The sequence below is a fragment of the Rhinatrema bivittatum genome, chromosome 6 (genome assembly GCF_901001135.1).
Source record: "Rhinatrema bivittatum chromosome 6, aRhiBiv1.1, whole genome shotgun sequence".
Taxonomy (NCBI): domain Eukaryota; kingdom Metazoa; phylum Chordata; class Amphibia; order Gymnophiona; family Rhinatrematidae; genus Rhinatrema; species Rhinatrema bivittatum.
In genome coordinates this window covers 76,686,906-76,704,232 of record NC_042620.1, presented here as the reverse complement: position 1 = coordinate 76,704,232, position 17,327 = coordinate 76,686,906, and the positions used below count along the sequence as shown (strand labels likewise).

The window sequence follows — 17,327 nt, the reverse complement described above, 5'->3', positions numbered from 1 at the left end:
TGTGTCACGTCTAGAAAAATCCATAATTTTGTGATATTTGTAGCTCTAATTAATAACAAAGTTATAATTTTAATATGTACTGTATTTTTTAATAAAGCAAAAACAAATAATTCTTTACCTTACCAGCTTAGTGACTTTTTTGTTGCTGAATTTCATTGATTAAATCTTCAATTAAAGGTTGGTATTTCGTACACTTCAAGCCCAAGCAAGAGTTACAAACTTCATCTGTCAGTCTGTTTCTTTTATTGGCTCCCATTCATTTTCACACCACTCCCTCCCCATCCCCCAGGCATGCACACATTCATTCTCACACACACAGACCCCCAGGCAGGCACCCATGCATTCACACACATACACCCCCAGGCAGAGTCCCATTCATACACATGCACACACTAAATGCAGACCCTCCTCTCTCTTGCCAGCAACCTCGGAACCTCTCTCATTCCTCTGCTGCCACTGTCACTGCTGCCACATGGCTATTGGGGAGGCGCCGATTGCTGCTGCTGACACTGAAGTCCATTCTGCTGCCTCCTCTGTGCAGGCCCTGTGGGCTTCAACTTTCTCCATGCTGATCTCGTACATTGTGAGATCCGTAGAGAAAGTGCTATTCTTGCACATTCCCAAAGATTACATGTGCCAATCACTAAAAAGTAATCTATTTTTTTTTTTTTGCCTTTGCTGTCTGATCTTAGTTTTCTAATTGGTTGGTCACAGGCTTTTTTTTTTTTCCACCTTCCCTTTCTTATTTTTTTTGCCAATTCCTTTTATATTGTCTCTCTTTCTGTTTCTACAATCATTCATACACACAATCTCTCAATGGCACTGCTGTTTGACTTACACACCCAGGCTCTCTCTCACTCACACATGCTCAAGCACAGGCTCTCACTCTCACATGCTCTCTCTCATACAATCATTCATACACACAATCTCTCACTGGCACATGCTGTCTGACTCTCACACACAGGCTCTCTCTCTCTCTCCCCCACATGCTGTCTTGCTCAAGCACATGCTGTCTCTGCAAATATTCAGTTCCTCACTCTCAAACACAATCTCTCAACTCATCTCATACATGCGTATACACACACACACACACTCTACAGACCCTCAGCCTCTCTCTCACCTCTGGGCCTCCTCTTCGCGGGTCGCCGCAGGATGGGCCCTGCAGCGGCCCTGCTACCGGGCCTCTTCCTCTTCTTGGGCCGCTGCGACTTGGAATTGGCGGCGGCCCATAAGCACAAGTGCTGCTCCTCTTCTGCACGCGCTGATGCTTCACCTCCTTCCTGCTCACACGGCTCCGGCAACGTTTACTTCTGGGGCCGCACATGCAGGAAGGAGGAGGAGCATCAGCGCGTTTAAATGCGATCTGTTTCTTTGGGCCGTGGTGACGTGAGCCTCACCACGGCCCTGCCTATCGCTGCGCCGAATGAGCCTCCCTGCGCCCGGGGCCATTGGGGAGGGAGGGTGGGGGGATACTAAAAACCTAATTTTAAAGGGTCGGCGCAGCCGAAAAAAAAAGGCTCGGCACAGCCAATTAAAAAAAAAAATTCCCGATAGTCCATGAAACGCTGCGCGTGCCAGCAAAAACGTCTCGGCGTGTCACCTCTGACACGCGTGTCATCACTGCACTAGAGCCTGGCTATGCATGTGTCTGTGGCACATTTGGAGCCTGTTATGCATGCATCTAGAATCTGGTCTGTAGGTGTTGCTGTTGAAGAATAGCAGGGATTCTTGTTGCCCAAGGACTGTGATTGTTATCCTGTGGGTCAGAAGCTGGGCTTGTGAAAAGAGCCTAACTGTCTTCACAATTCACATGGCTATTCATTAATGTGAGATTTCGGGGTTTTTTTTTTTTACTTTATCTCGTGGTATTTGTACAGATAGTGTTCCCATGGATCTGCACAACATTGCCATCTGTTTAAGTTCACTGCGTACGTTCGTAAATAGATTATATCCTTAACAATAAGAACTTTCTTTATATTTTGAAATGTATCTTCAAGATTGACTTTGCAGTATTTTTAAAGTGGAAATTTCTGCTGTGCTACTACATTATACTTGAATTAATTACTGGGGAAATCTTCTTATTGTCTTCATTGACAGGCAGTATTAAATCAGCCATAACCAGCGAGTGATGACATCTGCTGGTGCTGACATTGACCCAGCTCTCAGCCCTCAAATGTTTCTGAGTATGCACGGGAGTTCCTGTGTGCGGTCACTCTCTTGTGAGCCCCTCTTTGTCTGAGCTGCCACATAGATATATATATTTTGGTGTTTTCACTATTTTCAAATTTTGCAAACTTTCTTTTTGTATCACTGCATCAGCTGGCCCTCAGAAAGAGCTTTTAATTGGTACCCAAAATGAAGAAATGAAAAAATCAATATAGAGTAATCCATGGCGGAGACCCATACATAAAAACATAACAAATTTCCATGCTGGGTCAGACCAAGGGTCCATCAAGCCCAGCATCCTGTTTCCAACAGAGACCACACCAGGCCATCCATACCTACAGGCCTTATTCCATCTGGTACTGCTGCATGATACTTCTAATTGTTCAAATTGTGTGAGGATGTCTCCATGAGAGCTTCAGACTTGCACATGAAAGATAGACGGCTTGTGAGAGTCAGTATCTGTCAAAAGCCCAGAAGCCTTGGCATGATGGCAGGCAATGTAGCCACTTCACCTGCTTGAGTGAGGCCTCTTCACAATCTCACTTTCACAAGAAGCACAGGAGATTGCTCCAGGAGTCTACTTTCCCCCTTTTCCTGCAAATCTACTGGGAAGGCTCCCCCCCCCCCCCCTTGCATTTGTCTCCAGAGTCTAGAATTTGAGCTTTGTGTATTGGTTTAAGGTGCATGAGGAGGCACAGAGAAGAGCGAGCACCTAAATGGCAAGAAATACCTTATGGGACTGGCTCTGGGCCAAAGAAGATGGCAACATTGGTGTTAGGTACTGCTGGTGTGGTCTCTAACTCTTCTGTTGCTTTGACAAAGAGCCTTTTGGCTTAGATGGCAGCAGTCTTCACAGTACAGATAGCTTCCATGGTGCTAGGCAGTTTATTATTCCCGGATGCTCCAGATTTGGTGCCGTCCAGGGCACCTTACGTTGGATCAGTGTGGAGCATACCAGAAATAGCCATTGTGATGCCCAGAAAAGGACAAACCTATCTGGGTGTCAGAAGGATGTTTCCCCACCTACTTCACTGCAGATGGGCCCTCTGCAGATGGTGGCCCAGCTGTCTGTGATGGTGAGGAATTTCTTTGCCTTCTACTTGCTGAGGGCCAGAAAGGAACTCTCCTTACCAGAATGGAGAAGTTTTTCCAACACAGCAGTATTCAGGAGAGTCCCTGAGATGTTCAGGTGTCCCCTTGAGAAGCTTCACCAGCTGGACTGAGTCCACTTGGCATCATGGCTTCCCTTCCCCTCAGGACATCTTTCCCTAGACCTTTGGAGAGAGAATGGGTGGAATTGATATATTTAGAGTTTTTGTGGTCCTGTCTTCATCAGACCACCAAGGATTCCCATTTTCGTTGCCTTCCTCTTCATCTGATTCATGGGTAACTGTACTGGATTGTTCAGATGATGAAGGGTCTATGCAGTTTTGACTGGATCTAGGAAAACATAGTCAGTATCCCAGTGTCCATTCCAGATAATCTCCCTATTGGGGAAGCTAAGGATTGACATATCTGTTGGCCCACTATAATCTCAGACAGATTCTTGCCATTTGCAACAGGTACAGTCTTCACCTTTTGAAAATTTCACCGGATAGATTCTTCGTGGGCAATCACTATGCCTGTCAACATCAGAGGCTGCTAAAGGAGCTCTCCTCCCTCTTGGAGACCAAAGTGGTCTAACTAGAGGAAAGAGGGTGGAGATTTTTCTCCAAGTATTCCTCATCCCAAAGCAAACAGGAGGACTTCTCATCCTATACCTAAGGGCCTTGAACAAGTATATAGTAAAAGAAAAGTTCACGATTTCCCTGGGCACCCTATTTCTTTCTTCAAAAAGGGAACTGCTGTGCTTCCTGGATTTAAAGGATTTATACATCCACATAGAGATAGAGAAACATCCATATCACAGGAATTATTTCAGATTTGTAATAGCACTATCTCCAGTGCCACGTACAGCCCTTTGGTCTAGTGGCTGCACCATGAGTAGTCACAAAATATTTAGCAGTGTTTCATTTATGCATACAGGAGGTACATGTGTTTCCTTATTTGGCTGACAGGCTAGTCAAAATCACTTTTTAGAAAGTGGCAAACTAATCATCAGGCATCACCACGATGGAGTCAATGGGATCCATCATAAATTATCCCAAATCACATTCAAGGCCATCTCAATTGGAATTCATAGGAGCTGTGCGTGATATGACTCGAGCAAAGGCTCTGATATCCTATGTGGAAAAAATAGTCAGCATGTTGGGTCTAATGACATAAAAAAGACATGCAACAGCCTTGTTATGTCTCCACAGGTAATAAGACCAATGGACACTAAGGTCACAGTGGTTTCAAGCCATTCAAGATCTTTGAGACAACATCCAAGTCACCCAACAGGTCAGGGACTCACTGTTCTAGTGTCTGATCCAATCAAATATAAGAGGAATCCCCTTCCAAGTTCTTCCCATACAAATTGTCCTAACCATAGATCCAACCTCAGATGGAGAGCTCATACAGAGGGGGGGTTTCATACATAATATATTGTTGGTCTTTTCGGGAAAAATGTCATTCAGTACATTTCCTGGAGCTAAGGGAAATTCTGAACATTGTAAAGGTTTTCAGAGATTGGTCAGCAAACAGTTATTCTAGTCCAGACAGACAACAGGATAGCTGTTTTACCTAAACAATAAGGAGGAAACAGGATCATGTCTCCTGTGTTTGGAAGTGGGAAGGATGTGGAACCAGGTCATCTTACAAGGGATGATGCTCAGAGACACATACCTGCCAGGAAAGGGGAATGTCCTAGTAGACAAACCAAGTGGTCATTGGACAGAGGAGAAGCAAATTATTTATTTCCTGAGTTGGGTGCACCAGACATGTATCTGTTGTCTCCTTTGAACAGGAAAGTACCTCATTAGAAAGACAAACTAGCTTTGGATGCTTTCTCCCTAGATTTGAGACGGGGAAGGTCTTCTGTACTGATATCCTCTAGTTCTTCTAGTATTAAAGACTCTCCTGAAACTCAGAAGGACGGGGCACCATGGTGCCATATTATCTGAGACAGATTTGGTTTCCCACTTCTTCAGGACTTGTCCTTCAGGGGTCCAGTTCAGTTGGGGAATTCTCCCACACTCATCACACAAAGTCAGGAAACAGTTACTCCATCTCAATATCCAGCCCCAAACCCTCGCAGCCTAGATATTGAGGGGGTAGTACTCTGCCCCTTGAATTTTCTGGATGAGATGTCTCAGGTCCTTCTGGCTTCTAGAAGAGATGCTCCTAGCAGGTCATATAGCTTTAAATGGAGGAGGTTTGCCTTTTAGTATGAGGGATTCATCTGTGATTTAGTGAGAGTCAGGATTCAAGAGTGTTAGATGCCAGTTGCACTAAGGTAAACCCTGTCACCACCATGTAGAAGATAAACTCATCTCTTTACAGCCTTTAGTTGTCCGATTCATGCAAAGTTTACTTTAATTAAATCCTCCCCTAAAACCTCTAACTATGTCTTAGGGACCTTATTGTGGTTCTATCTCAGCTGATTAAAACTCCCTTTGAGCCACTAGACTCCTGCGAGCTGGAGTACCTGACTTGGAAGATCTGTGTGTTTTTTATGGTGGTCACTTCTGCATGCGGAATTAGTGAGCTCCAGGCTGTAGTGACATACCTATTTAAATAGTGGTTCTGCAAATGCATCCCAAGATACTTCCTAAGGAACTGTCTGACTTCCATTTTAACCAGTTAATTGTCCTTCCTGCATTTTTAGCCAAGCCACATGACCATAAAGGTAAACAGGCCTTGCACAGTTTAAATTGCAAGAGAGCTTTAGCCTTCTGTCTGGAGCAGACTGAAATCCTTAGTTCTTACACCCAGCTTTTTTTTTTTTTTTTTTTTTTAAACACTCATATGGATGTGGAATTACTATAGCCAAACACACACTGTATCATTGGATAGTAGATTGAAATTCAATTATGCCCAGGCAGGCTCGACTCTAGAAGGGCATGTCAAATCTTAGTGTTAGCACCATGACGGAGTCCATTGAAGACAATTCCAGACTTTGTACTTTCCACCTGGTTGCGCCATGTGCTTGGAATAGTCTTCCTGAACTGGTGCTTCATGCTCTCTCTCTTGCCATGCTTAAATCCCATCTAAATGCTCACCTTTTTGAAACCACTTTTATATTTAAATCTTTATTATTAACAAATAAGCGATAAACAATGAACTCCAATAGTGCAAATTGTAAAGAATCAAAGGTGCAACCTGTTGGTTTTGATTCTGAACACAACAGGAGCATAGTATATTCTGACAAGAAACAAAAATGAGCAACGTAGGAACCCCCAATCACCCATCGCCCAAAAAAACACAGATGTGAATCCAGAATCAACCATCAAAGGTCCATCTGTAAGTGTTTAGAAGCAAGCTTCTAGCCCATGTAGGTAGAGGTCCAGATAAGGAAGCCATATATTCAAAATTCTTCGCTTCTTAGTTGGGTGGCTACTTTTATCCACCACCAGTTCCATAATTAACAGGCAATGGATAACATTTCTCCAAAAGGCAAAAGAAGGATCCACTTCTTGTCTCCTGTAATGCAAAATAGTAGAGTGTGCAACCAGAAAGACCTTAGTAACCCACATCCTTTGCTCATCAGTGTAGACTCTTGCCAATGGAAAAAACCCAATACAGCAAGTTGGACAGAAAAAGGTAATTAAACAGACAGAACAGCATCCATGTAACCAAATACCTGTTTCCAGAAAACTTGAACATTGCTGCAATTGTAAGAAACTGAACATCACAATATTAATGTCAGGAAATTTTGGTTGCACAGAGTCTAAAGAAAGCAGTCTCCCCTGTTCGTCAAGAGCATGAGACAAAGAAAAACCCTGCGTTCCAGCCCCTGTTGAAAGGCCAAATTACCAAGAATAGGCAAGAAGGGAGAGACCGTACATGTTAGACCCATCTTGGAGGCAATCCAATGCCTCGCTTTCCAAGCAGGTGACAAAAGGATATGAGCCTCCAAATATGGAGAAATCTGCAATCCCTTAGTATGTAATATAAAGCAAAGTTGTAAAGGAAAAGTAATAGATGCTTCATAAGCATAATCATAGTAAAGACGTGGCCATAAGCCAGTCCCCTATATGGCAAAGATGAACCCTATAATTATATAACTGAATATCAGGCAAGCCCATCTTTCCCTATTTGCTAGTAGTCATCAATTGGGTCAGGGGTATCCTAGGCTTCTTTCCCTTCCATAAATAGCGGCGGAGCTCCCCCTGCAATCTACAAACATCTTTTCCAGTAATGATTATTTTGGTGCAGATGCAATATTTTGGTGCAGAAAGCAGGCGCTGAACAGTCGGCACTCGCTTTCTTAATGCGCCCCCCTGGGGGCACCATGCACTATTTAAATTAGGGGTTGCGTTAGCAAGGAGGTGCTAGGGTCGTTTGTGTGTCCCTAGCGCCTCCTTGCTAAGGAGAGCCCGAGTGCATTGGCTCTCCACCTGTTAGGAAAACCGATGCGGATTTTATCGGCATCGGTTTTCGTAAATGTCGCACAGCCAGGGGTTCAGGAAATGAGTGCTTCTCAATTGAGCATCCGTTTCCTGCACCCGACTGCTGGCACTTTTTTTTTTTTTAATTAAATTACTTTAGTTTTTCCTCCTACTTAATATTGCAATGATATTAAGTAGGAGGCAGTACAGAAAAGCTTGCCTGCTCCAGGCAGGCGTTAATTTCTGATCACTAAATGTGTGTCCTAGGTGCACTTTTTTTTTTTTTTTTGCATAGGGAGTGAATAGCTAATAGCCTCATTCACATGCATTTGGGATCCAAAAACCTAGATATTTTAGTTTGTGTTCTGTTCATTTTAAAGGGAATGTGCCCACCCAATCCTGCATGCTCCAGCGGCCAATAGCCATAGCTTCGGACTTCTCTAAATTCAGTTTCAAACCATACTGTGAAATTGTCTGTCTGTAACAGAATGGAGAGATGGGCTCGCGATTTGCAAGGTGGAAAAGCAGATCGTCAGCAGAGGCTGCAACTTTAAAAGTTTAACACCAGGAATGTTTTCATGTAGAAGTACAGTACGGATAAGTGTATCTAAAGATTACACAAAAAAGCAGAGAAAGTGGGTAACTGAATATGGATATAGTCCAAAAGATTACCTTGAATCCCATATGTCCCTAAAACTGCAAACAATTCCATTTGACCCTATCAAATGCTTTCTCAACATCAAAAAAGTGAGGACTATACATTGGGTGCATAAACACTTCTTGTAAGTATACGGTGTCCAAATAATTGTCCCTCTACAAATTATATACCAACCTTCAGGGTCTTGCATACTTTGTGCTGTTGGAAATGTAAAGGTTTATGTATCAATATTGCTATGCCAACCTTGTGTGTAGTAGTAGAGGCGTGATACACTTGCCCAACGCATTCTTTCTGCAATTTGGCATGTTCAATAGCAGTTAAATATGTTTCTTGAAGGAAAGCTATGTCAGCATGAAAGCGCCTCATGGCCTGTAACAGCTTAAAACGTTTCAGGGTTAAATTCAATTGCAATTTTTTTTTTTACTATGTTAATGATCAGAACATTGTATTTATTTTACTCAGGAAACATTCAGAGTTCTCCGAATTGAATCTGAAAGTTCTAGAAGCCCTAGAACTGTACAACAAACTGGTGAATGAAACTCCTATGTATTCTGTTTATGCCAAACCACCAGGCCAGGCACATTACCCATCTACGTCATCTGGAATTCCAGCACAGGTCAGTCTTTCTGGGTACACAGTCTGAGAATATTGTTTATAGGTCATGGTAAATTGAGAACAAAGGGTCCTTCCTGTCTTGAACTTCACTGGGTGATGATGCATTGCTGCAGGAATCTTCCTGCCCAGTTTTGCTTTGGTCTCCACCATCAAGACCCTATGTGTCTCTCTCCTTTCAGCTTTGACAACAAAAGCTACAGTAACTATCCTTAACATAAAGCTTGGGGGTAACCAGAAAGGAGCGGCAGTTACTACCCTAAACACAGACATAGGGGCCTTCACGGAGCAGCGATTACTATCTTATGAAACTTGCTGGGTAGACTGGATAGTCTAATTGGTCTTTTTCTGCCATTGTTACTATGTAAAGTGTTGACCAAAGTTCTCATTTTTCTAATAGCTACACTAAAGGCCTAATTTTCATAAGCCTGCAAGTGTAAATTTCGGGAGTTACGCACCGGCCGGGCCCTGTGTGCGCCGAGGGCATTTTGGAAAGGGCTCGGCCACATGCGTAACCCCCAATATGTGCAGAAGTGCTTGGTCTAAAGAAAGGGGTGGGGTCTGGACGGGGTGGGGGTCAGGCCAGGACAGCGCCATTAGACACTGTCCCGGGGAAACACGTGCCAGCTTTACTTCTGCTACCAAGTAGCAGTAAGTATAAAAATAAAAAAAATTGGGGATAGGTCGTGTTAGTTTAGGGGTTGGGAAGAGTGAGGAAGGATAGGGTTAGGGGTAAAGTTTCTTCTCAGTCCTTTTCTTAATTGGAGTGGACTGGGGAAGGCCCTGTTGTGTCTCCGCACGTTTTTCTAATATTCCCCCCATTGTGTGCATTAGAGGAAACCTGCCTGCACATATGCGTGCGGGAATTGTGTATTTTATTACGTGCGTGCACACGTTTTAAAATCTACCCTTAAGAGAGCAGAATACACATGGTATTTTCATTCCGTATTTAAAAGACATTCTGATCATTCTTGCCTCTAGAATCATAAGATTTTGGATAATTAACTGGGGGAAAAGGTTTCCTAGGTCCATATCAAGGTTTAAATCAAGAATCCGATTTTGTACTTGGATGTAAATAGTACATTAGCGAAGGATAAAAATACAGGATCTTATGCATGCCGTAGGATAAAAATACAGGATCTTATGCATGCATGCATTGTGGTCTTATGGTCTCCTTTTCCAATTTGTTTCCATGGTCAAAACTTTACTTCAGAACTCTTCAAAATTAAGCTCCTATGAGCATGGCCAGTTCCTAGAACAGATCTATCTTTTCCACTAAAATGAAATTCAGAGGTGAAGGACTTTTTGATGGTGGCAAATAAAGAATGTATCTACTGCAGGATGTTCTTTTAACAAGTCTTGTGTGGATTTACATAGCTATACAAAGCATTCAGAAAGTATTCAGACCTCTTCGCTTTTTCCATATTTTATGTTATAGCCTTATTCTAAAATAGGTAATATGCATTTTTTTCCTTCTTCAATTTATACACAATACCCCATAAGGACAAAGCGAAATCAGGTTTGTAGAAATCCGTGCAAATTAATTAAACAAAACAAAATGCTAAAATATCACATTTATGTAAGTAATCGAACCCTTTGCTCTGCCACTCAAAAGTTGAGTTCAGGTGCATCCTGTTTCCATTGATCGTCCTTGAGATGTTTCTCCAGCTTGATTAGAGTCCACTTCTTCAAAATTTCCCATGTTGCTTTCATATGTCAAAGATCCAACACTTCCCAAAATATTTTCAAAGCATCGCAAGTCCTGACATTGATGTTTCGAAACTAATCTTCATCAGGAGACCTGCACCTTAGATAGTCCTTGGTGCAGGTCTCCTGATGAAGATTAGTTTTGAAACATTGATGTCGGAACTTGCGATGCTTTGAAAATATTTTGGGAACTGTCAGATCAAACTTCAGCCAACAGTAGTAATATCTGTATCTCCATTTTGACTATGCATGCCCTGATTTCCAAATAGAAATATCTCTTGCCGGACCAATTTGGCTTCCTCAAACTTCATATATTCTTTCTCTAGGTCCAGTTTGGCATCCTTATCTCGCATATCTGAGCCTGATACCTTGAAAATGGAGAGTTAAAGCTTATTCTGAAAGTTTTAATGAGTTTACTGTCTTCCAAAAAAGACTTGTAATAAAGTTTTTGTAACTTTGTATGGAACAGATTTGAGAATGTGTACTTAGTGAGATTTTTTCTTCAGTGAAAATTATAAAAGTTTGAGTACATATTGCCAGTATTACAGTAGTAAGGAGAAATATTTATGAGACGCATTTTGTCACAGACAGATATGAGAATTTTGAAGGTCAGTGTGTTAGCAAAGCTAAAGTGGTCCATATTTAGTAGGCCTGAAAGTGGCAAATTTCCCAATTAAAGTTAAGTGGGTAACTACCTGATATATTCAATGGGACAAGTCTGCTGCTGAATATTCTAGGTCAAAGTTATCTATGTAACTTTGCTCACCAGCTTACTGAATATGGGGGGAAAAAACCTTGCAGGGCCAGCATTGGTTTTATTCCCCGCCCCCCTCTACTCAACGCCCCAAAATAATAATAAAGTGTAGCAGGGCCAGAACGATCTTCCCTCTAGCGCAGGGGTCGGGAACCCATGGCTCGCGAGCCAGATATGGCTCTTTTGAGGGCTGCATCTGGCTCGCAGAAAAGTGTCGCCACACTTTCCCGCTGACCCAGCTGCTCCCCGGTCCTCCACCCGGGCGGAACGCGGCAGGACAGCTGGAGTCAGCGGCACCGGCGTGCTCTCTTCTTCCCGCCCCCCCCCCCCCCCCCCGCGGCCCGGAAGAGGAAATGGAGAGTATCGGGTGCCTGTGCGGCAAGAAGAGGCCACGCTAGTGCGCTCGGCATCGGCCCGAAGAAAAGAAGACTGCAGCGCGACTCGGAGGAAAATGAAGAGGTTCAACCGCGGCCGATGGGACTCCGCCTCCGCGAGGGCTGAAAATGAAGAGGTTAGTGTTGGGAGGAGGCTGCTGCTGCCGCAAGTTGTGAATGAGCGAGCAAACACACATGCTTGCTCGCTCATTCACACTCTCTCTCCCCCACCCCCACCCCGGGAACTCGCGGCAGCAGCAGCCTCCTCCCAACACTAACCTCTTCATTTTCAGCCCTCGCGGAGGCGGAGTCCCATCGGCCGCGGTTGAACCTCTTCATTTTCCTCCAAGCCGCGCTGCAGTCTTCTTTTCTTCGGGCCGATGCCGAGCGCACTAGCGTGGCCTCTTCTTGCCATGCAGTCACCCGATACTCTCCACTTCCTCTTCCAGGCCGCGGGGGGGGGGGGGTGCCTGTGTGTGTGTGTGTGTGTGTGTGTGTGTGAGAGATTGCATGAATATGAATGATTGAGAGCTGGGGGGGGGGGGGCCTGTGTGTGTGTGTGAGAGATTGCATGTATGTGAATGATTGAGAAGCCTGTACATGTGAAAGAGAGTGTCTGTGATTGAGAGCCTGCCTGTGAGAGAGAGAGCATGAATGTAAGTTTACAATTGAGAACCTGTATGTGTAAGTTTGTGATTGAAAACCTGTTTGTGTGAAAGAGTATGTGTGTATGATTGAGATCCTTTGTGTGTGAGAGAAATCATGTGTATGTATTATTAAGAGCCTGTGTGTATAAGTAAGAGAGAGATCATGTGTGTCTGTGTGTGATTGAGAGCTGATTTAGGTGAGGGAGCATGTGAGTATGTGATTGAGAGCCTGTGTGTAAATGAGAGAAAGAGGACATGTTTGTAAGCATGTGAATGAGAGTCTGTGTGTGAGAGAAAAAGACAGCATGTATGTGTGTGATTGAAAGCCTGTGTGTGTGTAAGCGTGAAAAGATAGACAGCATGTGTGTAAATGTGTAATTAAGAGCCTATATAAGTGAGAGAGAAAAAACATGTGTATATGTGAGTACTGAGAGCATGTGTGTATAGGTGTGTCATTGAGAGCCAGTGTGAGAGAGAGCGCTGGTATGTGACTGAGAGAGGAGAAAGTTCCAAGCAAACCACCCCACCTCCTGCTAATTCAGAACAATCTCAGGACACCTGGATATCAAACGTTCCCAGGTATGCAGAGCAAAAAAATTTTTGTATCCTTATTATTTTTCATTACTGGGTCTTTGTGTCTGCTATTTTGAAATATTTTGTTGGTATCTGGAAATGTTTTATATGAGTTTTTAATTATTGGATATTCCACTCATCAGCTGTTTCGAAATATGTTCTTTTTGTTAGTACAGTTTTACTGCTGATGATTTTATATTTCTTGATTTGTTTTATAAGGATGGGTGATGTTTCTTTTTTCCTTTGTTACACTGCATACAGAGACTCTGGCTTGTTGCAGTTTCCAATTCAGTTTTTTCTGCATGCTTCTTGTTATGCGTTTTGGTCTCTTTATTCTATGTTAGGTGAGGGACAGCACGTGATTCAGGTGAGGTTTTCTGCTGGCGTGTAGTTTCTGTGTAGGACTCTATAGCAGCCTGACTTGGTCCGTTTTCCTAATAGGAGATGTATTGGTGTCTTAAGGCCTGGTGTAATATTTTCAGAGACTTATTGTACTTTAAAAGTGTGATCTTACATAAAATGCACACATTTACTTGTATTTAGTTTTAAACATATTGTATGGCTCTCATGGAATTACATTTTAAAATATGTGGCGTTTATGGCTCTCTCAGCCAAAAAGGTTCCTGACCCCTGCTCTAGCGGCTCCAAAAAACAAAAAAAGTGTAGGTCCGCAGTCTGGTCCCCCACCCCACAAGTAAGTGAGCAAATGCCTACTACCGCCTTACTGCCAGAGATGGCCTGGAAATCTATCGGGAGGAGGATAGGCTTGTGCCTCCCCCCACTGGGCTTCATTCTACGTGCTGTCCCTGCACTTACTTATTTTGCATTTCTTCAGTTCACTCCACCTCTGATTTGCTCTGTTCAGTGACAGCTGTCTGCTGTCCTGGCAGGTAGACTGAATCCCAGTGGGGAAAGCTACAAGCCAGAGTCATCCTTGCTGTGTTTCAGAACTTTGGAGGGATAGGGGTGGGTGTTTGCTCCTTACTTGCTAGGGTGGGAGATTGGACTGCAGCCCCCCTATACCTTTTTGCAGCTGTGGGTGGGGGAGCTGCTCTGGCCCTACTATACTTTAAAAAAAAAAATTGTTTTGGAGGACAAGGGAGGGGGATAAGGCTGCTGCTGGCCTGTGAGGGGGTTTTGCTTTTTTTTTTTTTTTTTTTGCCACAGTTAGCCAGATAAAGTTTAGACAGCCATGCCCCTGGAATGCCCCGCCGTATCATTTTTTAAAAATCCAGCTAAGTTTTGCTGGGTAATAACTCACCCGGTTAAATCTTGGCTTTTTGTGTGGGTGGGATATTTAAAACCTCAGTTTTCTCTAGTTGAGTCTTGAGTTTAGGTGGATTAAATGCTTTTGAATACCTCGGGGTTCTTATGTTTGATTTAAATCTGGCCTTGAACTGTTTGATGCGTTCTACCTTTAAACCATTAGGTTTCACTATTTTTTTGGCTACCAAAGTTGCTGTTTTGGTTGCTCTATGTTCAGCAAGACTAGCTAATGAATTAACTTCATCTGCAATGTCTGTTTTTATACAGTTTTTTTTTTCTTAAGACAAAAACGTATTACACACTACTTATCATTGGTTCTAAAAATGAATTCTGTTTTTCATTTAAATTGAGTGATTATAGTGCCAGTGCTGTATCCTTATCCTAGTCTAAGAAGGATGGATTTCATTCTTTAGATTTAAGAGTTCTAAAGGTTTATTTACAAAGAACACAGTCTCTTAGAAAATCTGAGCAGTTATTTACTCTTTAAAGAGCAAGCAAAAAAGGGTCGCAAGTCTCAAAGCCATCAATTTCTCGTTGGATTAGATGTTTCACAAAACCATATAAAAGATCAAATAAGCCTGTTCCTTGGTTTATTAAATCTCATGCTACCAGATTGGCAGCTATTTCCTGTGCAAAATAGGTACAGGTATCTGTGGCAGAAAAATGCAAAGGTGTAGTGTAGACTTCATACATGCCTTCACTCATTATTACAGAATAGATAAGTGATCATCGGTTGATCATCAGCTGTGTTTGGAAGATGGGTTCTACAGGCTGTAATCAACTTAAGACCCTTAGTGGAGACTGAGAAGGTGAAATATAACTGCAGTTTTGTCTTACCATCAATTACAGTTCTATTAAATCCCTGCCAAACAGCAAACACATTTATTTTTTGTGTCATCTGTTACATCTTTTGTTATTCAATTGCACACACTTATCTTCTGAGTCGATAGCTGGGTAGAAAGCTCTCTGTAGCATGAAATCTCCCATCTGAGATTGAGCAAGGTGGGAAGGTCTCAAGCCCTAACAGAGCAGGAACCTTAGATCTTAATTTCTCTGAGATCTGTATGCAGTATTTTTGGTGCAGGCTGTGTGAGACTGAATAGAATGGTAAAGAAAATTCCCATTTTCTTCCATTTTTTTAAAAAATGTTTTTCATCTCTTCATTCACCTGAGCTTTACTCTAATAATGTGGACTTTGCCACTTCTGGAACAATATTCAGATCATATTGGAATTGGCTGTTTTGCATGGTTACTTACAGTGTTGGGCTAACAAAACACCATTTTCTTAAAGAGATTTTAGTGTTTTGCACTAGAAAGATCTTGAATATTTACTCTGCAGAATAGCGCTGCTATACACTGAACCAGCATCCGAATTATCCCCTGATGCAGCCCTATTGATAGAGGGCGAAACTCGGCTGGAGTCGGGCTCATTGCATATTTTGATTTTAGACAATAAATTTTCTTTCTGGACATTAGGCTGCTTATTGTGTATTGTTGCCCCTACTTACAGTGTTGGACAGCTATAGCACTTCTGCAGATGTTTCAAGTGTTTTAATATTTGTGCCAAAATGTTGCTATTTTTATATTATACATATTGTAAACTAAGAAGGCATCCGTTTTTAAAAAATAAAGAGCAAAGAAGATTGTATGTATTTTAACCTTTTATAAATTCGGTTTCAGGGTTTAACAATTATAGTCTAATTTTGAAAATAATGGGTCCAATATTGAAATGCTACTTAGCTGGATAAGTAGTAGCTGCTGAATATCTGGCTAAGTAGACAGCCAGATTTCTTGGGGATGGGCAATGGGTGGATTGAGGCGGGGCAACTTATCCAGATATCTTAACCAGATAAGTATCTGTATATAGCCGTATCTGGGTAATTTAACCAAATGAGTTAGACCTGCTCAATAGAAGGTGTAAAGTTATCTGGATAAAAATTATCTGGCTAACTAGAACCTACCTGGTTGTATTCAGCAGCATAGCCAAGCTGCTGAATATCCCTTCTAAGTTATCCGGATAAATTATATCTGGATAACTTAGATAACTGGAAATCTTTGAATATTGGGCCCATCTTAGCTGCACCAACAAACACACTTTCTAAAAAATAAATAAATAAATAAAGAGTATTTAGCATAGCTGATCATTTTTCTTATTTGTGTTTCATTTTTAAACAATATCCTGTCAGTATATGCAAGATGTTACATTATGACAACATAGTTAATTTTTATTAGTTCAACAAGAAAAAAAATGCTGGACAATGAGTGGAAAAAAATATAGGCTTTATTAGTATTTGACTGAAGGATTTTTATCTGAGAAAAAGTTATAAATTGTAGCTACATGTGTGAATGTCTGAAGGAGGGTGTGGGGGAAAAAAATAGGAAAAGTAAAATGTGCATTTTACTGTATTGCTTTCATTAAGAAAGAATAGTTAGCATAGCAGCTGCCAAACTGAGAGATGACACATTCTCAGTATGCCATTTAACATTAACACTGAGTAATTGATAACCGTGGGGGTGGAAGAGCGTGCTGGGAGCAAGTCATACCAGGAAAGTGAGTGAGAGTTCGTCTTAGTGCGTTGATTTCATTTTGCCAAAACATTTTCAGAAATACTCTGAAATTTGGTTGGTTGGTTGGTTGTTGAAATCCTGGATAGAACTGAGTATGGGAGAGCCCCACATCATACTGTGAATGAACATTTTCCAAGTGCTTTTGTGTTTGTCACACATTCAGGGTAATTGGCTCTTCTTACCTTTTCCCCTTTGACTCCTGCTGAACAAGGCAGAGAGCCTTTAGCTGTTATGCTCCCAAACTCTGGAATGAGGTACCACAGTCCATTCGCCTTGAATCATGCTACTTCTCCCAGGATAAGCAGGATGGTAGTCCTCACAGATGGTGCCATCATCAGATGGAGCCCTGTCATGGAATAATGTTGAAAAGTTTCTGGAACTTTGTCTGGCACACTGAGCATGCCCAGCATGCCACTAACCCTGTGGCCACACGGGGTCCCCCTTCAGTCTCTTTTTTTTTTTCCGCGTAGCAGTTGCCTCGTGATTTAGGAGCTGTGTGAGAAATTTCCTCACTGAAAAATTCAAAGTCTA

At 42.3% G+C, this 17,327-nt stretch overlaps 1 protein-coding gene across 2 annotated transcripts in view; it reads left to right on the top strand.

The window, feature by feature from the left end:
• The window catches only part of STAM2 (signal transducing adaptor molecule 2), a 112,486-nt gene that overhangs the window by 67,936 nt on the left and 27,223 nt on the right, over positions 1-17,327 (top strand). For both annotated transcript variants that reach the window (XM_029605498.1, XM_029605497.1), the window contains exon 12: positions 8,758-8,911. In XM_029605498.1, coding sequence (XP_029461358.1) covers positions 8,758-8,911 — 154 coding nt within the window. The remainder of the gene's footprint in view (positions 1-8,757; positions 8,912-17,327) is intronic.